Below are 24,188 nucleotides of genomic sequence, written 5' to 3' on the forward strand. Positions count from 1 at the left end.
GGAAACTAGCTGAACAGCTGCTCCACAGCAAAGGAGTAAAAGGTCCACCTCAAGACGGATGGAGGAGGCACCATCTGGATGGGGGAGACAGAGATATGTTCTCACCAGAAACTCTGCCCCTGCTGCAGCGACCCAATACAGGGAGGGATCTTATAGGCCTGGAGCTTTTCCCTGAGCAAGGGCTTTGTGCCCCCACATCAGGCATCCCAGCCCTTCAAACCTGCCCTCGAGAGATAAGCCCCCAACTAGGCTTACATTCAAAGGATCCAAAGGGCTGTTGGGATCTGAGAAACTCCTTCTGAAGGACTTGTATATGGACTCAGAAACTGGCATGAAAGCTGCAGTTTGAAAGGAACCTAGACTCTATGTGAAGGGGATTCATTTGCTGGTCTAAAAGCATCTGCTGGAGGGGCAGGGACAAGCTGGGACTTTCCCCAGGGATGGAGGCACTGGCGAGCACCCTATCCGTGGTTCCCCCCTCTCTCATGGTTGTCCAGGTGGACACTCACAAACACAGCAGTTTCCTGCTGCCTTTCTAACACTGGTGGCCGTGCCCTGCCCCCAGTGTCCTTGCCCTTCCTTACTAAATAAAGCTGTGGGCGAGTGTAGTCCACACTGGGGATGCCCCTTGATCACCTGGCTCTGGGGTGTAGGAGGGTTTGTGTGCCAGAGCCCCATGAGACTTGAACAATGGGAAAGAAAGTTCTTGGCAGCCTGCCACACTGAGGGCACTACACAGACAGCAGACTGAAATGCACCACAAGTCGGCCAGTGAAAAAGGCCTATTTGCTGGTGCAGAAGCTTTAACCCGAGGGATAGGCTTTAGGTTTGTCACATATCTTGAGGCTGTGGAAATGCTCTCAGGGAATGTAAACAGGGAAATACCATCTTGTGCCCTCTGGTCTTGCTACAGCTTGCTGGTACCCCCCAGAAAGGGGCTTCTATCTGAAGCCTTGAATTTGCAACTGTCCTTCCAGCAGACCCCTCCAGATCTTCTGGTCTAGAGGCCAGCAGGATTTACAAAGTACCATAGGACTGTGTCTTTCCATACTTTAAAAGCTACTTCCTGAGGATCTGAGTTCCATCATCCTGAAACTTGGTACTGACTTAAATCCCTACACTGGAACACTGGCAGGCCTTGGCACACCTTCAACAACTGAAATTTATCAAGAATAAATTAGGCTACTTAGATAATCACAAAGGTCCAAGAGACAACCAAGAGCTAGGGCAAGGTTGAATGATAGAGTTCGTCTCCTATACAAGGTCACTCCTTCAAGACTGGGAGATGCAGCTGTTTCAGCTAATACATAGAAACAAACACAGAGAGTTAAGAAAAACAAGGTGTAGGAATATGTTCCAAATGAAGGAGCAAGACAAAACTTCAGAAAAAGACCTTAGTGAGATGGAGATAAGTCATCTACCTGTTAAAGAGTTCAAAGTCATGGCCATAAAGATGCTCCTGAAACCTGGGAGAACAATGGATGTTCTTCAGAAAAGCAAAAGAAAAGTAAGTACCAAACAGAAGTCATAAAGCTGAAGAATACAAACAATTACTGAACTGGAAATACACTAGAGGGGTTCAGAAGCAGACCAGATGAAGCAGGACTGATCAGTGACCTCGAACACAGGACAGTGGAGCTCACTCAAACAGAGCAGCAGAAAGAAAAAAAAATTTGAGAAAGTAAAGAGAGCGTAAGGGACCTCTGGGGTAACACCAGGCAACATAGCATTTGCAGTATAGGGATCCTAGAAGGAGGAGAGGGAAAAAGATGCCAAAAAATAATAAAGAAATAATGGCTTGTAAATTCCCTAACCTGGGGAAGGAAAGAGTCACCCAGTTCAACTGGCAGTTCCAGATAAGATGAACCCAAAGAGATCCACACAGAGATACATAATCAAAGAGGGAATCTTAAAGCCAGCAGGAGAAAAGCAACTTGTTTCATACAGGGGAACCCTCTTAACGCTATTAGCTGATTTTTCACCAGAAAAATCAGAAGGGGGTAGCATGATATATTCAAAGTACTGAAAGGAAAAAAAAAATACAACAAAACTTTGAACCAAGAATACTGTATCTAGCAAGGTTATCATTTGGAATTAAAGGAGCACTTAACCTGAATAAAAATGCGAGAATGGGCGTCCTTGACTTGTTCCTGATCATAGAGGAGAAGCTCTCAACTTTTCATTGTTGAATTAATGCTAGCTGTGAGCCTGTTTTAAAAGGCTTTGTTTTGTTGAGTAATGTTCCCTGTATATAAACTTCGAGTGTTTTTATCATGAACAGATACTGAATTTTCTAAGTGTTTTTTTCTGCATCTATTGAGATGATCATACAATTTTTAAACTTTATTTTGTTAATTTGGTGTATCATGTTAATTCATCTGTAGATCCTGACCCATTCTTGCATCCCTGGAATAAATCCCACTTGATCATGATATATGATCCTTTTAATGTATTGTTGAATTTGGTTTGCTAATATTTTGTTGAGGATTTTTGCACCTGTGTTCATCAGGAATATTGCTTATAATTCCCTCCCTTTTCTTCCTTCCTTCCTTCTTTCCTTCCTTCCTTCTTCTTCTTCTTCTTTTAAAGATTTTATTTGTTTATTTGACAGACAGAGATCACAAGTAGGCAGAGAGGCAGGCAGAGAGAGAATGGAAAGCAGGCTCACTGCTGAGCAGAGAGCCCAATGCGGGGCTCGATCCCAGGCCCCCAAGATCATGACCTGAGCCAAAGGCAGAAGCTTTAGCCCACTGAGCCACCCAGGCGCCCCTCTTCTTCCTCTTGTTCTTCTCCTTCTTGTTCTTCTTCTTCCGTGCCCTTGTCTGGTTTTGGTATCAGGGTAATGCTGCCCTTGTAAGTTAATTTGAAATTGTTCCTCCTCTTCGGTTTTCTGGAGGTATCTGGAAAGAGGAGGTATTTAAATATTATTTGAATTTTGGTAGAATTTGCTTGTGAAGTCACCTGGTCCTGGACTTATGTTAGAAGTTTTTTTAAATTTAATCTCCTTACTAGTAATCTTAGTGTTCTGATTTTCTATTTCTTCATGATTCAGTCCTGGAAGATTGTATATTTCAAGGAATTGTCCATCTCTTCCAAGTTCCTCAATTTTTTGGTATCTAATTATCCGCAGTAGTCTCTTATGAAACTCCGTGTTTCTGTAGTATCAGTTGTAACTTCTCTTTCATTTCTGATTTTATTTATTTGAGCCCTATCTCCTTTTTAGTTGGTGAGTCGAACTAAAGGTTTGCCCATTTCTCATGGTAACTTCAGGCAATAATACTTTATTGCATATTTAAAAATTGCCAAGAGAATAAATCTTTAAAGTTCTCATTACAGAAGAAAAATTTGTAATTTTGTATGGTGATGGATAGTAACTAGACTTATTGTGGTGATTACTTTGCAGTGTATATAAAACCAAATTCTTATGTTTACACCTGAAACTAATGTTATATGACTATTTTAACTTAATTAAAAAAGAAGAACCCCTCGCACATTGTAAGTGTGCTTGCTGCTGCTGTTTTTCTCTTGCTGCTCCTATTTCTTAGTATCTTTAACTGTATGGTCAAATCATTTGGCCAAAACCTCTGAAGATTTGCCTAAAAAACTTAACTCTTCAATTAGCCTTTCTTTCTTTTCTTTCAAGGTTTTTTTTTTCCCCTGCACATAATAAAAATAACTTTTTCATCTCACTGCATTGACAGACAGTAGCTACAGGTGGCTAGCTGTAGAAGCAATTACAGACATGAGTATAGCTGGGATAGTGTGCACACACGTATTTCCTATCACATCAGCTGAGAGTTACACAGTAGCTACGGGCACACCCAGCACCCTGATCTTGACTTCTAAGTACCACTTTACAGCAAAAGAACCCAAGTTCTTTGGAGAAACGTCTGATTCTAGGGCTGAAACAAGGACATTCAAGATGAGTCTGGAGTATCTTGTAGTTCTAGAAAGTATGTAAATGCTGAAAAGAAAACAAGCAAAAAACCGAAAGAACGGAGGCATGCAAAGGAATACAGGAAGCAATCTGATGGCATTCTCAATGACCAAAGCTGGAACAACATGAGCAACAAAATGAATAAGTGTCTTGGATTCATATCCACAATATAAAACAAATACACGTGAATGTATACTAATATAAACAGGTGGTTAAATAAATACATATATGGGGGGATTCCCACATAATTTATGTAGGCACTTCCCGTTCAGGAGGTGTGGCTTACTCTCCCCAGTCCCTGGAGTACAGGCTGTGTTCAGTGACTTGGCTTGTAGTGAACAGAATATGATGAGAAAGAAGAGAAGACCTCTATAAGCAGAGAAACCTGGCAAACACAGCCTTAAACCAAGTGATCAAAGTTAGTTTCACCAGTGACAAATCATATTGGTAGAAGGTGTGGTAAGAAGGACATTTCACCTTTATGGTATCTTGTTCTAAAACCTACAACCCCAGTGTGCAGACATCAGACAACATCGGACAAACCCTGCCAGAGAGACATTATACCAAACACCTAACCACTGCTCTCCAAACTGTCAAGATAATGAACAATGAGGAAGGATTGTGAAACCATCAAAGATCAGAGAAGACCAAGGAGGTTTATGGTAACAAAATGCAGTGTGGCATCCTGGAAGGCACCTTGGAACAGAAAAAGGGCATTGTAGAAAAGCTGATGAAATGCAAATAAAATGTGGAGTTTAATAGTGATGAACCCATGTTGGTTCTTAGTGGTAACAAACGTACTTTGGTAGTTTAAAATGTTAACAATTGGGCAAACTGGTCGGGTGTATGAGAGTTTTTTGTTTATCTTTGTAACTTTTCTGTAAATCTAAAATTATTCCCCCCAAAAAAAGTTTATTTTAAAAAAAATCTGACAGGTTTGCCTGATAAGAGCTAATTTCAGATGTTTTTATTTTAAGGATTTGAAAAATCTGTAGTGTAAAAATATATATAACACCAATAAAAATATTCAGTAATTATGTCTTATTTTTTATTTTTATTTTTTCATTAACGCATAATGTATTATTTGCTTCAGGGGTACAGGTCTGTGAATCATCAGGCTTACACATTTCACAGCATTCACCATAGCCCATACCCTCCCCAGTCTCTATCACCCAGCCACCCCAGCCCCCCCCCCCCCAGCAACCCTCAGTTTGTTTCCTGAGCTTAAGAGTCTCTTACGGTTTGTCTCTCTCCTCAGTCCCATCTTTTTTCATTTTTTCTTTCCCTACACCCCACAACCCCCACCCTGCCTCTCAAATTCCTCATATCAGAGAGATTATATGATAATGGAGTTTCTCTGATTGAATTAGGTCTTATTTTAAAGGAAATAAAATGTGCATATAAACTCTAGAAAGATTAATATACATATATGTGTAAGATGGAATACTAGATTGTTTTCAGTTACTTGTATTACCTGCATCTCTTCTTAGGTCCTTCCACTGGAAAATCAAATGAAAGAATCAAAACGCTTCCCCCAAGCTTTGAATATTGGCATGGGAATCGTTACAACCTTGTATATAACCTTAGCTACCTTGGGATATATGTGTTTCCGTGATGAAATCAAAGGCAGCATAACTTTGAATCTTCCCCAGGATGTATGGTAGGTAGATACGAGTTTGTTAGCCCTTAGATACAGCTTACCGATATTTGGGGATAAAGGTGTATTTTTGGATTTATGGTTTAAACATTTAAAAATTTTATTGTGCTTTCTTATTTGTGTAACCTTGAATTTTTTCATGATCTTCAGAATAGACCATCTGTGATTTTACAGATTTGTTTGGGATTCTTTAAAAAGATGAAAAATTGTAACATATTCCAAATTTGAGTAAAATATAAAAGTAAAATGTGGATTCTTTTACTGTGGACTCACTGTAATAAAAAAATGTAATACTTGTATTTGTTGCCAAATAATCCAACACCCTGGATTCCTGATAAAATAATAAAAGCCACCACTTATGACCCTCACTGTTTTACTGGTCAGCCTTAATAGGTATGTACCCCAGATCCTTTCAGAACACAGATGGGACATATTACTAAAAAAATAATATGGTGCCTCTTAATATTCTCTTAATATTAGAACCATATTCTACAAAATGAAGTAATGGGGTTTTTCCTTCTTCCAGAGTTTAGTCTCTGGGGATTTTAAAAAGATTATTGGCAGCAATTACCATGTTGACATGCTTCCTTATTTATAAAAGGGAAAGTAACTCCTTAGTTTTGATAAATACAAAGAATAAATGCTAAAATGCTGATTCAATTAATGCCCCACTGCTCCTTGAGCTGCTTGGATAGAAGTCAAACCTGCAGTGTTTTTAAGTATTATGTGTTCTAACTGGCTTCCTATTGGTAGCTGGGCGTTTATCCGTCACTCAGTAGTCCTCTGAGCCCGGCTTTTTACTGGAGTCAAAAATGTTGTAAGAACAAATGCATATGGGAAGACAGTTGTGATAGAATGTACCTCGAATAGTTCCCAGATTCACAAAGGGCAAACATGCAGTGTGTTCTTCAACTATAATTCTACTTTAGCTGTGACACATTTTTATTTCATGATGGAAACGTGTCAAATGTTATACCTTTGTTTCAGACTAGAGACATGATCACAGACAAGATATGTAACTTTAAGCATTTATTTCATTAACTTACATTATAGTTGATTACATAATTGTGTTTCTTCCAAATATGTCTCTTTTTATAATAGTTTAATACAGGCTAGAATCTTAAACAGATTAATATAAGAGATGATCAAGGCTGCTAAAAAGTATGGTATCATAGTTCTTTATTTTTTTCTAATACTATATGATGTCTAGAAAGTAGTATTTTTCCCTACTAAGAATAATATTTAGAATAAATCTGAAGAACAATTTCATAAATAAAATTGACAAGTACTTCTAATGTCAAATATAAAATATAGGTGGAAATAGTCTCAGAACTTTCTTCCCTACTCTTACTCACAGAAGTATTTAAAAAGAGCAGGGACCGAAGGGGGAGTTACATTGCATGTCAAGTTAAGATGTGCCTATCCCCAGAGAGTTCAGAGCATGGCGAAGCAGTGTGGGGGAGACAAGTGGGGAATGCTTTGGGTGTTCACAGCTGAGTCCTGAGGGAGCCGTGTATGCCCTGGCAGTAGCTCTGTGTAATCCTTGCCTTTTCTGCATCCCCTTCCTGCCTCTCCCCTTACCCCTCTTGGCTGTGGCGTTACACTTAGAACAGAACTAGTTGCACGTCTCCATTGAAAAGGGACCATTACATCATCATCTGTGTTCAAGAAAGCCTAGCTAGCCACCTGCTTTTCGTTTAGAGGAAAGGATATAGTACACATATCCTAAGAAACAAAAATCTGGAATAAAATGGAAAGCAAGTCAAGATACATAATTCTTTGGCGAGCAAGCTGGTGTTGGCTAGTTCCTTCTCCTTGTGGGAGGTGTGGGAATCGTTACAACTTTGTATGTAACATTAGCTGCCTTAGGATATATGTGTTTCCGTGATGAAATCAGAGGCAGCATAACTTTGAATCTGTGGCCTGCTGTTCATTTCTTTGTGGTCTGTGCATCTGGGCCGGTTAAAATAACAGCCACGACTGAGGGATACTGCGGAGGAGAAGCCCATCTCTTCACAGTGATAGTCTTCTGTAGAATGAGAAGTTTGGACCGGCATGATCATAGGATTGTATCTAAAATTTCTTTCTTGATGTGCTATGTCTCTTCCTTTCCCTCTTCCTTTCCCTCCCCGTGCTTCAGGCAATAGGCCTAGGAAGTCAGAGAAGGGGCAGGGTGCTGGTTATTGTGGGTATAAAAGCCGACGGCTGTCACGGAGCCTGGGGCACTCTCAGCCACTACTGCTGGGATGCTGTGCAGGGCTCTTAATGCCCTGTGACATAGGTTCTCCGAGTTCATTGGGGTCGTCCTACAAGAAAAGGCTGGGTTATAAAGCAGCGCAGGATAAAGCGAGTATGGATTAGAGAAGCTCCAAGTTATTTACTGTTTATTGACTGAGGTGTCATCTTTTCAAACCAGTAATGAGTAGTAGTATTCAGTCTGTCTCATTTAGACTTTGAAGCAAAGAGTGTGTTTGAAAGATGATAAGTAAATTTGCATCATTAGCACCTTGAGAACAGGAACCCCGCAGCTTCTAGGCGTAGGATATACCTCTGTGATCTAGCACGTGGCTCTGCGCTCAAGAGGCCTTGGTAAATGTTTGCTACCTAGCATTCTGAGTTGAAGAGCATGTCCCTTGTTACCTGATAATAGAACCAGGGCACTGATAGGGGTCCAAGTTGAGTGATGTTGTAGCAGCGTTTTTCCAGGACTTCCACTAACAGAACCTAAATAACAGCCGAGAGGGAAAAAAAAGCATTCTCTTGGGAGTCTTTAGACCTGTCAAGTAGCCTGTTTCACGAATAGCATGGAGGAGTGGGAGTGGAGGATGATTATTGAGCATGAACACTGGTGTAACCAGTTCACAAGAGGACCTAAGATAGCAAACGTATTTATTCTGGCATCTGTCTTGCTGAGTGACATCTTAGGAACAAACATCTTTCGCTTTTGTTGTAATTTCCTTTGTTCAGTTGTGTTGTGTTGCTTACTTTCTACCGGTCTGAAATACAAGGTCTGTTCCATACCCCTCCGCCTTTTCCCCATCACAGTTTCCATGCCTTCTTGGTTCCAGTTAGTGGCTTTTTACCTTTTTAAACTACAACCCATAATAAAAAAAGGGAAATGTTTTAAAACCTTCTAGAAATAAGAGTGTGTGTGTCTGTATATATGTGTTTTTGTGGTGCCCACTGCCCACACTCCTATAAGTCACTGAAGTAGGGTATAAGTAAAAGGTTAAATAAAAACCCGTATTTTCTACATATAGTGTCCCCTGGTATTCTCTGTTCCAGTCTGTATCTTAGGGAAAATGAAGAAAAAAACTTTTCACAACTCCCTCAGTTGATACCATAACCCACTAGTGGGTCATGGTTAGTTTGAAAAATACTGGCCTGGAGTGAATTCATATGTTACTCATTTAGTCAGCACACATAGCACTTCTAAGAAATATCAAGGGTATTAGGTTTTCACACACACAAAAAGGCTAAGAAACAGAAAGGTGTTTCTGCTCTCACACATGATGTTCTTTGTGAAGCATGTGTTGGATAGGAATAATTCAGTTAAAAAAATAGAGAGGAACCATGTAAGAACAGGGAAGGGATAAGGTAGCATTTTAATTTATTAAGATAATTGAACTGGCCCTTCATCCGCCCCCGCCCAAAGTAACAGAACCAACCCCAGGTCTAAGCCCGCGTTTGCAGCTTACCGGAGCTGGGATCCTGAACGTTCTGCGAATAAAGCTGAGTAATGGCAGGTAATCGCTGAACCTACTAGGCAGGCAGAGTGTTGAACTCTGAGGAGCTCGTTACCTAAAATGAAAATATTTGGGCAAAACAGACTCGCCAAGAGGTAAACAATAAAAAAGCAGTTGAGAGAAATAAATTTAAGGAAACTGGAAAAATAAGGTTCCTATCTCTTGGACTATTCCCTTTGTTCTCTTTCTGACAAACTCTGTTTGTTTCTTTGTTTTTTCTCATTAAACTTTTGTTTTAATGGGTCTCAAAATTCTAGGACAGACTTAATTATCTCCTTCCAGTATTAAAGTTGCCTGTGACTGGGAATTCTGGGCCAAACTGCCTCTGACTCTTCTCTCAGAATGACTGTTCTTTATTACATCAAATAATTTATAATCAAATTTAGAATGAAAGGCATCTAGCAGATATTTATCGAATGCCTTTCATGTGCTTGCTGCAGGCACTAGAGAGACAGCGGTGAACAGGTGAGAATCTCTTCCTCACAGGACGTAGAGTCCGGCAAACATGCTCTACCAGTTGAGTGGGTCACAGCCGTCAGTCTAGTTGTGAATACTAGATAACGCTTGTGGTGGTATTTTTCAGCTTAGGATGAGGTGAGCTTCTTGGTAAGGATTATAGCTAGGCCTCAGACAGACTCCTTCTTAACAGAACTAAGCTCAAGATTTTTAACGTGAGTATCATGAAGGGTCTAAGAGGGCAAGTTGAGTCATCAGTCTTTCCAAGAGTAGCTGCTGTATTCACCCTTGAGAGGAGAATCAGCAGCTTTCTTCCCAGATGGGAAATTTTGTGAGATATTCATATCTGTACATTTCTTTTTTTTTTTTTAAGATTTTATTTATTTATTTGACAGAGAGAAATCACAAGTAGATGGAGAGGCAGGCAGAGAGAGAGAGAGAGAGAGGGAAGCAGGCTCCCTGCCGAGCAGAGAGCCCGATGCGGGACTCGATCCAGGACCCTGAGCCGAAGGCAGCGGCTTAACCCACTGAGCCACCCAGGCGGCCCTCATATCTGTACATTTCGATTAAGTATTGTTTTATTAGGGAGCGCCTAGGTGACTCGGTTGGTTAAGCATCTAACTCTTGATTTCAGCTTAGATCGTGATCTCAGGGTCAAGAGATTGAGCCCTATGTCCAGCTCCGTACTCCGCATGGAGTCTGCTCCCTCCCTCTCCCCCGCCCACTGCCCCTCCCCACCTAAAGTAAATAAATAAATAGAATCTAAAAAATAGTAAAAGAAAAGTACAGGAGATGCCTGGGTGGCTCAGTTGGTTAAATGTCTGCCTTCAGCTCAGGTCATGATCCCCGGGTCCCGGGACCCAGCCCCACATTGGGCTCCCTGCTCAGCGGGGAGCCGCCTTCTCCCTGCCCCTCTGCCATCCCCCTCCTACCCACCCACCTCCACTTGTGCTCTCTGGCTCTATCTCTCTGTCAGATAAATAAATAAAATCTTAAAAAAACAAAACCCCTTGGCAGTAATTTTTAGAATGCTTTTTAATGTGCATTAGATGTTACTTAAAAGTTATTTATGTTCTCTATCTTCAAAATAAATTCTTGTGACTTTAAGAAGGTGTTTTATCCTTTGGAGAGAGAGTTTATAGGGTAGATTCTTCTTTCAACTCTTCATTTCTAAAACAGTACATAGATGCCTGCTTCACAACAAAAGGAGAACCAAGGTTGATAATACCTGTAGAAAACCTGATTAGAGAAAAACAGAGTGATTGAAAATATAGATGAAACTAGTATTCTTAAAACAGAGAAGTCAGAATAGAACAATTGATTTCAATAGACTGCAATGCTTTTCTTAAACATCTTTATTACTCTTTGTTGATAAATAGCATGTATATTAGCTTTTAAAAGTCTCATACCATTTTATTTCACATTTATTCTATTTAATCTTACTGATTTGTGTTAGTAATAACCAAATTCTTAAGTCTGTATAACTTGTTTTAAATCAATAGAAAAGTAATTATACCTACATGCATAATGATGTATTTTTAAGTATATTGTTAACCATATTGAAAAACATGTAAGTTAAAAGATAATTAGGAATGTTCAAATAATAACAAATAAACAACAAATAATAACAACAAAAGGAATGTTCAAATAATAAACTGATAAGAATATTCATTTAATTATCTGCTGTTACATATCAGTATATGAGGCAGGAGTCTTTCACTTGTTTTGTGCATTGCAATAACTGACCATTTATATTTAAAGATTTTATTTATTTACTTGACAGACAGAGATCACAAGTATGCAGAGAGGCAGGCAGAGAGAGAGGAGGAAGCAGGCTCCCCAAGAAGCAGAGAGCCCGATGCGGGACTCGATCCCAGGACCCTGGGATCATGACCTGAGCCAAAGGCAGAGGCTTTAACCACTGAGCCACCCAGGCGCCCCCTGACCATTTATATTTCAACTTTAAGCCTCAAGCTGAGAAATATATCCTGAAATCGTTTTAAAAATTAAGATTTTATTGTTGCTAGCCCTAAGGAGTTCCTTCTTTCTGTAATTATGTTTATAGTATTTTTGAATCTGATTCTATTCAACTTCTTTCCTTTCTCTTACTCACTCCTCTAATGCATGTATCATAGGTAGACACTTACAGAATTCCTTCCCGCGTGGCCATGGTTTAGAGAACTATTTATAATCTTCGCTACTTGAAATCTTAAGACATCAGAAATAAGCTTAAAGTCCAATTAAATGTTGAGGCCTTTCTCTACCAAAAGTGGATTATGTCACTTCTCTTTAAAAGGATTGCATTTTTTTTCCTAAGAAACACTCTTCCCTGGCATAGATGGGCCTTGCAGGTGGGAAAGCAGGACTGTCACACGGGAAGACGGGGCTGTCAGGGAAGGTTCTGCCTCAAGAGGACGTGGGTGTTGACCACTACCCCTGATGCTGCGGCGTGTTCCCTCCTCAGTCTTCTCTCCCGTTGTTTGGGGTTTTCTATTTTAACTGTTGTAAAATACTCGAAATTTCAAAAAACAAAACAGTTTTATTATCTGTAACCCAGGAGAATAGTTTCTATAGTCTGAGTCCTCTGATACTGCATTTTCTTTCTGTGCCACTATCAACATTTAAAAAGCCAGACAAAAGGAAGTTAACCAAAGATTCTATCCAGACATGGGTACTGATTTTGACAAGATTTTTCTACCATGTAGAAATCTAAAGATATTTGTAAAACTGAACGTTGCTGTGCTGTTTTGAAGCACTGGGCATCAACCCAACTAACAAACTTTATTTCCCTACTAATGCAACTTTAACATAGGTGAAAATCCTATAGAATCTGGAGAACTCTTTAAGTTGGAACCATTTAAATGCTCTCCTTTTAGACCTAAGAATGATGGTGTTTCCGCAACAAATGACATACCTACCAAGTTTTTTAAGGAGAACTGTAACTCAGAGTTCAATGTGAAGTTTTCTTCTATATATAGATCAGTAAGTTATCAAAGACGTAATAGTATTTCTAGTTTTTAAAAGAGAGTTGAGAAAACATTGATTCTTCATGAGACACAGTCTAGCCTTTAGAACACTGGGTTAGCCTAAAATGAAATCTTTACAGCAGTATTCCCAAACCGTTGCATTGCCACATTTAAGCCCTCTGGACTTGTCAGAATGAACTGTCCACCAGTCATCTAGAAATTCTGTAGAGACCCGCTGACTTTTTTTTTTTAATAAGCATCTAATTAGTAAGATACTGGCCTATGTTTGTGTTGGATTTCTTAACTTATGTTAACATTAAAGATAAAAAGAAGAAAGCCAGATTCATGTCAAGACCACAGTGTAGGGGCGCCTGGGTGGCTCAGTCATTAAGCATCTGCCTTCAGCTTAGGTCATGATCCCAGGGTCCTGGGATTGAGCCCTGCATTGGGCTCCCTGCTCAGTGGGAGCCTGCTTCCCCCTTCCCCACTCCGCCTGCTTGTTTTCCCTCTGTTGCTGTTTCTTTCTCTGTCAAATAATAAAATATATTTTTTAAAAAGACAAAAGTGTAGATGAACCTGGAAGCCATTATGTTACGTGAAATAATCCAGGCAAAGAAAGAAAAGACAAATACTGTGTAGCATTCGTCATAAGTGGAATCTAAAAAAATACATATGGGGCGCCTGGGTGGCTCAATTGGTTAAGTGGCTGGCTCTTGATTTCAACCCAGGTCATGATCTCAAAGTCCCAGGATCGAGCCCCCCATCCGGATCTGCACTCAACGGGGCCTCTGGTTGAGGATTCTCTCCCTCTCTCTCAGCCCCTCCCCCTGCTCACTCACATATGTTTTCTTTCTCTAGAATAAGTACATTTTTTAAAAAATTGATTAATTAAAAAATATGTGGGGCACCTGGGTGGCTCAGTCTTTTAAGCAATTTGCCTTTAGCTCAGGTCATGACCCTAGGGCTCTGGGATCGAGCCCCACATCGGCCTCCCTGCTCAGCAGGGAACCTGCTTCTCCCTCTCCATCTGCCTGCTGCTCCCCCTACTTGTGCTTTTTCTCTCCCTCTCTCTTTCTCTGTGTCATGTCCATGAAGTTAAAAAAAGATTCACACACACATGCAGTTGATCTCACATTGACTTTATGTGAAATATATGTATCTCTCTCTCACATAAACAGAGTCAACCAACGGTTGCTAGGGGGCTGGTGAATGGGGAAAAAGAGGAGAGTTTGCTAGAAGGGTACAAACTTGTAGTTGTTAGATGAAGAAATTCTAAGGATCTGATGTATAACGTGGTGACCACAGTTGGTAACAGTGTAGCATATAACTGAAATTCACTGAGTAGAATCAAAGTGTTCTCACCAAAAAGAGAAAAAAAAAGCAAATATGTGAGGTGATAGAAGTGTTTATTAACTCGATAGTGGGAACCCTGTCACAGTGTATATTTAATATTATGTTGTACCTGTTTACCTGTTTAACGGTGTTGGTTGTTGTACCTCAGTAAATCTGGGGAAAAAAGAATGACTGAATTTTGAAATTTTTTTTTAACAGGTTGTATCAATCAGTAAAAATTCTATATTCCTTTGGCATCTTTGTGACATATTCAATTCAGTTCTACGTTCCGGCAGAGATCATCATCCCTATGATCACATCCAAATTTCATGCTAAATGGAAACAAATCTGTGAATTTGCCATAAGGTCCTTCTTGGTTGCTATTACGTGTAAGTATTACTATACATTTATAGCATCATCAGTTTTTCTTGTTGAGTGTCATATAATGAAGCTACGTAAAGTATATTTTTTAATATTTTAAAATCAGTTTTGTTTACATAGCTGAGATACTTTTTGAGTTAAAATTCTGTTATTCTACTACTGTAGAAGGAAAACATAGAGCAGATCTTATTACATTTAAAAGAACTAATCAGATTATTATTTTGAAAATGCATCAGTGGTTAAAAATATAAGTATATTTGGGACGCCTGGGTGGCTCAGTTGGTTGGACGACTGCCTTCGGCTCAGGTCATGATCCTGGAGTCCCGGGATCGAGTCCCGCATCGGACTCCCAGCTCCATGGGGAGTCTGCTTCTCTCTCTGACCTTCTCCTCGTTCATGCTCTCTCTCACTGTCTCTCTCTCAAGTAAATAAATAAAATCTTTAAAAAAAAACAAACTAAAAAAATATATAAGTATATTTAAATTAGATATATAAGGGACTCTTACATTGTTGATAGACATTTTACTTTGATTCTAGTTTTCCTCAGGTTTTTTATTTCTGCTAACTTTTGTATATTTAACTGCTTAAATCTCCATGACTACCTATAGAAATGGATTTTGTTTTGTTTTGGTCTTTAATAATCTCAGTGGCTAATTTTACTTACTATTTGAAGGAATATGTGTAATCTCCTCCTAAGGTTTCACATTATAAAATGCCTCACCAGGGAGCAGTAATCATGGCGACCTGTGGAGAAGCAGCTTGATTTTATTTCAGTGGGAAATAGGGTGCATTTTGGGGCCACACTGACCTGACAGTTTAAACCTACCAGTTACCTGCCGGTGTCTTTAGACAAGTTCCCTACCATCTGTAAGCTCCTCCTTTTTCAACTGTGGAATGAAGAAAGACTTCCTTTTATGGCATATTTTGTAGGGTTTAAGAATATTAACAAAGTAGGTAGCCAGCAGTTATAATTGTCACTGTTATTGTTATAACCACAAGTATAAGATGACTGAACTGACGATTACTTAGAGTGATACCAGGGACCACTGGAAATGGGTCAGCTTTCTGTGGAAGATACGAGTAACCACCTTGGCCCAATCAAGGCGAGAGAATGAAAGAGTTAGAAATTCGGGACAGACAACTGTAAATTTCAGTGAGCAGCTTGGGGTGGAACTTATGCCGAGATCTAAAGAAAAAGCTGGGAAAAGTAAATGAGACCTATTTTCCAAAGAAATCATTTAAATGAATTATAGCAACAATAAGATAAATCATAATGAGTGAAGTCAATGAGCCCATACTCTGATGACTAAGAAAACATTCAATAGGAAAAAGTCACTTTACGACATTTTGAAATACTTCTTACACATTGTTTTTACTGAATTTTGACAACCGTACTAAATAAAAAGGCTGATTTCAGTACGAGTCCTTTTATCCTAGATGTAAGACTGCTGTATTCTGAAAGTGTGTCTCCTTTGAAAATTAGTAACTGAAGTTCACTTGAAGGAGCTTGAAGAAAATGTTACAGGGATTTAATAACTTCTGATAGTTCAGTAACTGCACCCATTTCTGTGCACTGGCCACCATTGTTATATCGAAGTGATCCGTCTGCACATCTGCTACCAAGAGTCTGTTCCTAGAAGCCTGGGACTCTCCTCAGGAGCTGAGTTCATGACACACAGAATGGCTAGTGTTTCTTTGCTGCTTCTTTCTCTCCCTCTTTTTTTTTTTTTTTTTTTTAAAGATTTTATTCATTTATTTGACAGCGACACAGTGAGAGAGAGAACACAAGCAGGGGTTGGGAGAGGGAGAAGCAGGCTTCCTGCCGAGCAGGCGGCCAGACGTGGGGCTTGATCCCAGGACCCTGGGACCATGATCTGAGTTGAAGGCAGATGTTTAATGACTGAGCCACCTAGGTGCCCCCTACTTCGCTCTTTTACTTAAAAATACTTAAGAAATTAAAAATAGAGCTACTCTATGACCCTGCAGTTGCACTACTGCATATTTACTCAAGAGATACAGATGTAGTGAGAAGAAGGGCCATCTGTACCATAGTAGCAATGGCTACAGGTGCCAAACTTTTGAAAGAGCCAAGATGCCCTTCAGCGGATGAATGGATAAGGAAGATGTGGTCCATATACACTATGGAGTATTATGCCTCCATCAGAAAGGATGAATACCCAACTTTTGTAGCAACATGGATGGGACTGGAGGAGATTATGCTGAGTGAAATAAGTCAAGCAGAGAGAGTCAATTATCATATGGTTTCAGTTACTTGTGGAGCATAAGGAATAACACAGAGGACATTGGGAGATGGAGAGAAGTGAGTTGGGGAAATTGGAGGGGGAGACAAGCCATGAGAGACTGTGGACTCTGAGAAACTGAGGGTTTTTGAGGGGAGAGAGGCAGGGTGTTTGGTGAGCCTGGTGGTGGGTATTAAGGAGGGCACGTATTGCATGGAGCACTGGGTGCGGTGCATAAACAATCTTGGAACACTGAAAAAATTTTTAAAAATAGTTGAAGTTACTCGGCGGTATATGAGAACTATAGTTACGGCGCGCTTTGGATGAAGAGAACACAAAGCAAGGAATATCCCCTTTGTGCTTCACTGGGACGCATCGCCAGACGCTGACCTTCACTGGAATCTTCAGCTTGTGCTTCCCAATTAAAGTCAAAGCCAGCCCACATGCAGGATGAGACTGTTTTTTATCTGCCCTGGGGGCCCTTGATAAGCTTTGGGGGCAGGCTCCTGATGGATGCCTGTGTGGACAGCCAGTGGGACCATCGTGTCCACAGAGCAGGCTGTGTGACGCTGGCAGTGAGAGCAGAGGCCCAGCTGGATGTGAAGCTTGGGTATCTTCAGGCGTTCCACAGTCCTCTCCAAACACTGAGTGCAAGTTGGTAGTACTGCTGTTTAGAGTTTTGAGTTCATCAGCCTGCGTTATATTCCTTATACCTGTTCTCCAGTTAGCATTTGAATCATCCTTTCAAACTGTCTTCTTAGTAGGACTCAAAAGCTTGGGAAGATGGGTCAGACTCACAGGAATTGACTTGCTATACGGTGGCCTCTCAGAAATGGATGTTGTCCATGAAATTTGAAAGGTCCTATTTTTGTTCGGGAGTCACGATTATGGTTCCCTGGAGAAACATGTTACAAGAATGTGGCAAGCATCTGTTCAACAGGGAACCCACTTTATCAAGCATTTCCAGTTTAGAGCTACAACTCCTTCAAAGTCAAGTGTCTTATTTAGGAAAGCTTGCTGCACTTCAGTCCTCTAGGTGTGAGGCTAGGTTTATCATTTCAAAATAATTTTTAGCGTTTTAGCTTTCAAAAGAAATTAAATAAATAACAAGTACTTCTAAGAAACCTAGTAGTTCCAGATTAATACCATACCCTCCTGGAAAGCATTGAGGCCACAAAAAGAATAGGGGAAGGAAAAAACCCATAACCTAAAAATAAAAGAGTGGAAATGGAAGAGTTCATTCCAGAGCCCAAGTTAAATTATATATACACCAGGAAAGTTCAGCAAGAGACAAAGAGGCTAGAAATGAGGAAGGCAAAAGTATGTAAACTTAGGAATAAAAAGAGAGGAATAAAGGCCCCTGAGTGGCTTAGTCAGTTGAGCGCCCAACTCTTTATTTTGGTTTGGCCCAGGTCATGATCTCAGGGTCTTGAGATCGAGTCCCACATTGGACTCCATGCTCATCTGGGAGCCTGCTTGACTTTCTTTCCCTCTGCCTCTCCCCCGCTCACACACGCATGCTCACAGTCTCTCTCTCTCTCTCTCTCTCTCTCTAAAAATAAATAAAAATCTTAAAAAGAGAGGGATAAAAAAGATCAGAGGGGAGATGATAGCTTTAGGAGACAAGTTAGGGAGAGCCGATGCACGTGTCAGTGGAGTCCCCAAAGCCAGAACTGTGGTGACGGAATCCTCATCGTTTGGCGGGGGCGGGCGAGTGCATAGCTGGCATAGCTTGCCCATGAGCAGACTCTAGGGTTATTTCTGGTGGCTGCTCCAAACCCTCAGCAAGTCGATCGGTAATGTTGGAGAAAGGAATCTGAGTCTTAGTTTTCACAAACTCTCTGTTGATACCTTCAGCAAGAGAAGGGTAAGTAGGACTAAGAAAATATAAGATCAGAGCTTTTCAGAAAGCTTGCCAGTAGTTTGGAAGAAAATCGGTCAGAAGTAGTGGTACTTTTTTTTTTTTTTTTTTAATTTCATCTGGAAATAACTCAGAAAAGTTATAAAAGAGAGTAATCATACCCACTGTCTGCATTTAGTTTTCACTTAAGTATTAGGTATTTAATTAAGGATTATATGTATTTTCATTTTCTAGGTGCTGGAGCGATTCTGATTCCTCGTTTGGACATTGTGATTTCCTTTGTTGGAGCCGTGAGCAGCAGCACATTGGCCCTGATTCTACCACCTCTGGTTGAAATTCTTACATTTTCTAAGGAACACTACAATATATGGATGATCCTGAAAAATATTTCCATAGCGTTCACTGGAGTTGTTGGTTTCTTCTTAGGTACATATGTAACTGTTGAAGAAATCATTTATCCTACTCCTAAAGTTACAGCTGGCGTGCCACAAAATCCTTCTCTAAATTTGAATTCAACATGCTTTACATCTGGTTTGAAATAGTGGAAACAGAACTGTGAGTCTTCTTTTCTCTTGACTCCGGAAATGATACAAATAAGAACTAGTAGAATACATTGCAGTGAGCTTATAAATAGAACCAAATTTTCTTTTCTTTTGGTACAATAATGGCATTTTAGTAGTAAACTAGAGTTCTTTACTGATAGTGGTAAATCATGACAGATTATTGGTTTTAAGTATTTGCAATAATTTCAAAATATTTAGTTTTGAAATTTTTAAAAATTAAAATGTAGAAAAATTAAAGAATAAAAAGACTTCCACTGTTCTTCATTCAATCAGAAATACTCTAACCAAGATTCTCTTTTTGACCCATGCTCCTCTTTCCCCACCCAGCTGAGGAGGGAACAGGGATCTAACAATAAGAGAATCAAAGAAGGACCTAGTTAACAGTCTTCTCACTATCTCGGTGAATATCAAAGTGTACTTTGTGTATAATGTAAAAATGTCTTAATCACGTTTTTACTAGAGAGCCAAATACTTATGATTTGTCCCTGGAAGGATGGAAACTTCATTAACCCTAATGTAAGCATCAGAAGTCTCTACAACCGGAATTATGCTGCGTGATTCTCTGATGGTCGTTGATCTGCACAACGAAAACTCTTGAGGCACTGTGTGGGGTCCCGACTCTGTGTCTCAGTCAGATGTGGAAGAGACTTTAAGGGTTATCCAGCATAATTCCCTTATTTCTTATCTAAGGAAATTCACGCCCAGAAAGGTTCAAGTAACTTGGTCAAGACCACTCAGCTTTGAGGTCAAGCAAGAGAACGTGATCTTTTGATCCCCAGTCTAGGATTTTTTGTTTTTCACATCACATCCAGGAAAAAGAACAAATGAGGTCCAGTTTAGCTGTTAGTGTTGCATCTATTTAGTTATATTTTACTACTCGGAAAACCAGGGATCTTTGTACTCTGTGTGACCTGACCATAAAGATCAGAGAACTCTAGAAAACCTGTGTTACAGCCATATAAACCCCAACAAGAGAAGGAAGTTTTCTTTTGTTTGTTTTGTTTTTTAAAGAGAAACTACATGCTGGTTTAACTGCTGGCTAGTAGAAGGTACACAGTACTCTCTGGCTTGGACTCTCCGTATTAGTTCCTCCCTCTTTGGGTTTTGTATGCACCGTCTTTCTCAATAGCAGAACATAGCTATCTGACAAAATACAGGATTTGTGTATTCCTTCCAGCCCTGTGGCTTGCTTTGTTATAGCCTTTTACTGATCTGAATGGGCAGAATAAAAAAAAACTATAAAGAAATGTATGCTGAGGAAAAATCAAGGTAGTGATAGATTGCTAAATCTTGAGACACTCCAGGTTTCTTCAAAAGAAATGCCTTTTATTACCCCAGATTTGTCAATCCCGGTTATTAATCAAAACAGTCTCAGTTGACTTGAAAAATGAAAAAATTTTACTTTTAAAACATGAAGAATCTTGACTTTTTAAAAAACTCATACTTTCAAACATGTTGAACTTTTTAATCAGGCTGATGGGACTCTTATTTGTAATATATCATCAAGATCAGTGTAGTGTATGTATTCTATATTTTTATATGTAAATGTTAACTTAGTTTAAGTAATTTTTGCTTTGCATCATTAATGAGTCATCAAATACAATTCTAACAAAATATCAGAAGCTTTATTTTTGTACAAATTCATAAGAATCAAACTTTTTTTAAACATTTACATTAGATGTCACCAATAATTGTTTGTGATACTTTTATATCAAATCTGTTCTATTGAGCTTTTAGTCATACTGAGAGAATGTGGAAGAAGTTATAGGAAGAGTAATCATCATTGAAACTGTTATATAACCGTGTTTCTAAGAATAAATTAGGGTTTTTTAAAAAATGTATAACTTGGTATAAAATGACTTGAAAATCATTGTTTAATAGAAAGCACTATTATTTTGTCAGCTGTCCTCAGATATTTCTAGTCTATGCGTGAAATTTTATTTTTATACTTTGACCTGTTTATTTTCCTTATTAATTCATCAAATTCAATAAATTCTGAGTAGTTGATCATAGCAATAAATAAATTCGAGATTGAGCATGAACGAAACATTGAGTGCACTGTCAGCCAGGCTTCCTTACGCAGCGGGTGCTGCATACACAGCCAGTACTTAGTCCCCTTATTCATCGACACTTTAAATATCAGAGAAAAGTGGAAATGGTGAAAGCAGGGGCTAAAACCGGTAGAGACTAATCTTAATCCTTAACAAGAAACTGTTTAGGTATAAAGCATAAATGCGCCCTTACTTAAGAGTTTTTGATGATGTATTTTATTTGGGAAAAAATCAGTGGCAATATTTTTCCTCTGAAAAATTTAGTTTTAATGAGTCACAACGTTTTTTTTAAAGATTTTGGGAGAAGATATTTTGATGGGGCCAGCTGTTGCTTTTATTTCGGGGCCTGGAAAATGAGAACAATTGCACCCGTGAAATTTTGTGTCTGGTATCTTGGTCTGTTACATTATGGCTCGGACGACTGCCACATTTCATCTGGCACCATGAAGAGCCCTCTTCTTTGAAAGCGGATTGGGTGCCTGAGAGCCTTTTCTACCACTGACATGGGGGAAGGAAAGGAAAGCTTCATTGACCTTTGCTGACCTCTGCTGACCTTTGTCCTAAGTCAGTTATCATTAGTCCCTGACCTTCAAAACCGTGTCACCAGTTTGAGTCAACTTGTCAAAACACTGGTTCTCGGATTTTTTTTTTTATCAGAGGATCTTCTTTTCCCCACCTGGTCAGATCTCTCCACAATTAAATAAGAACTAGGGTTTTTCCTTGGTGAAAGACCAATTTGTATGATGTTATCGACTAAAAATAGTATATGGGATCAGCCAGTGCCACATGATGTTTTAATTCTCTCCTTGCTGGATTCTCCTTTCTTAAAACCATTTTTGCCTCTCATCTAGGCAACGCACTGAATGTTTTTATAAGCATTTTATGCAATGTACATGTTGTAAATTTCCTAACAGAGCCGAATTTCATTCAGTATTTTCAGAATAGTTACAGGAAAGCTGTCTACCTGCAAAGCACTATAAAAATATTAATGGGACAGTGAATTAAAGTTCTGCATTGGGGCCACATCTTGCTGCGGCAGACAGGTGGCCCAATGGGTATTTTCTGTTGAGGAGTACGATTTGGTAAATATACAGACCATTGATCATGTAAAATGAATTTTGTTTTTCTTTAAATGAGTGTGTTTTGTTCATTTCAGCTGTACTAGGTTCCCCCTTCCTAAGAAAATCTGAGAACTTTGATCTAAAAGGTGTAACGAGAACCTTCCTGACATTAAATGGCTGACTATAATAGTTAAGACTTTGGAAGTATTATGGATAATCTTATTTATGCCCCTAGTGCTTACTTGGCTAACCTCTCCTTAATAAAAGTGGTTGGTTTTCGCCTAGGAGATGAGAAAACATGCTTAAGAAATGACTGGAAATGCTATTACTCTATGATAAATGAAATGACGACTTATTCTCATTCTTGAAATGCCGTATTAAAATTAGCTAGTTCTTACGTGTGCATACACACACACACACACACACACACACACACACACACACCAGTAATCCATGTGAATTAGATACTAATATTAACATACCATTTAAACTGGGACCGAAAGATGATTGTTGAAAGATCACTCCCAAAATGATTACATTAGCGTTTTATTGATAACAGTTAGGAAAGTAAATGCTTATACCGTGAATAAATTAAGCTGTGGATTTTTGTGTTTTTCAAAATGATTTTGTGAGTTTGAAAACTAAAAATCATTGTACTTGAGTCAATTCTTTTTAAGTTATTTTTCTTTACACTATGGAAAAAAACCATCTTAAAGTACTGTAACTCTTCTGAATTTTCAATAAAATATAATTATTTTGCTTGCAAATGCTTTTTAAAATGAATTTGTCTTCTCAAAATTAAATGATATTGACAAATGTCATAAGCTGAAAATGGCACTGTATATTCTCATCTTAATCAGTCTATGTGGTTCTTTGTCATGTGATCTTCAGCCTTCGAAGTTGATATCATCAGCCCCTAAGATTTAAGAGGAGAGGTTGATTAAAAATGAAGGGACATAATCAAAACCGTGACCTGATCTTCCTATGGAGTAAATGCAGAATGAGCAGGCAGTCTGCAGATGTTACGTCTGTGATTTAATTTACCACACTCTTCAGGTCAAGAATATGTATCAGTTACACTTTGATACATTTTGCTTGTGTTATGCCAACTCACCAAATCAAAGATCATAAAGATTTGTACCTTTATATCAATAATCCTTCTCTTGTGAACCTAGCCTAAGGGCATATCATAGTTCCTGAGAAGAGAAACACTCTTTGCCCAAAGGTGCATCGGCAACATTTTAGTAGTGAAAAGTTGGAAACAACCTAAATGTTCAACAATAAGGAAATAAGTTGTGACACAGTAACCTAGAATATAGTGAAGATCATATTAATTACATTGTTGTTATGCTAAAGGTTAATAATTTGGGAAGAAATACATAAAATTAATTTTTGATTGCAGCTCCATAAAAATAATACTTTTGAACTGATACAAGGTACACAGAAAGTGGAACCACAGTGTTAGGAAAAAGATGGGTTTTGGACAATCTGGATGCCTCAGTCAGTTGAGCATCTGACTCTTGGTTTCAGCTCAGGCCATGATCTCCTGGATGGTGAGATGGAGCTCTGCGTCAGGCTTCGTGCTCAGGAGGGAGTCTGCTTCAGGATTCTCTCCCTCTGCCCCTTACACACTCCTGTGTGTGCTCTCTCTCAAATAAACTGGAAAACAAACAAACAAAAAAACCACAAGGGTTTTACTATTTGAATATGAATAGTATTTACTGTATTTATTATATGAATAGTAAAGGGAGGACTGTGAGAGAAATAAAGGGGAATAAAATTAAAAAGCCATAGGGGTACATGCTTTTAGCAAGCAATAGAAGAAATGGAAAGACAAAGACAATAAACCAGTAGAGAAGGGCTAGAACTCGGTATAGAGAGAGAATGCAATGAAAAGACTCACAGAATGCCAGCTGAAGGAAAACAAATAGAGCCAC

At 39.1% G+C, this 24,188-nt stretch overlaps 1 protein-coding gene across 2 annotated transcripts in view; it reads left to right on the forward strand.

Moving 5' to 3' along the window:
- Positions 1-23,018, forward strand: part of SLC36A4 (solute carrier family 36 member 4) — a 54,849-nt gene extending 31,831 nt beyond the window's left edge. For both annotated transcript variants that reach the window (XM_059186725.1, XM_059186735.1), the window contains 3 exons: positions 5,428-5,597; positions 14,314-14,483; positions 18,811-23,018. In XM_059186725.1, the coding sequence (XP_059042708.1) occupies positions 5,428-5,597; positions 14,314-14,483; positions 18,811-19,118 (648 nt within the window). In that variant the 3' untranslated portion in view covers positions 19,119-23,018. The remainder of the gene's footprint in view (positions 1-5,427; positions 5,598-14,313; positions 14,484-18,810) is intronic.
- The last annotated feature ends 1,170 nt before the right edge of the window (positions 23,019-24,188 follow it).

The sequence above is a fragment of the Mustela lutreola genome, chromosome 1 (genome assembly GCF_030435805.1).
Source record: "Mustela lutreola isolate mMusLut2 chromosome 1, mMusLut2.pri, whole genome shotgun sequence".
NCBI classification, from domain to species: Eukaryota; Metazoa; Chordata; class Mammalia; order Carnivora; family Mustelidae; genus Mustela; species Mustela lutreola.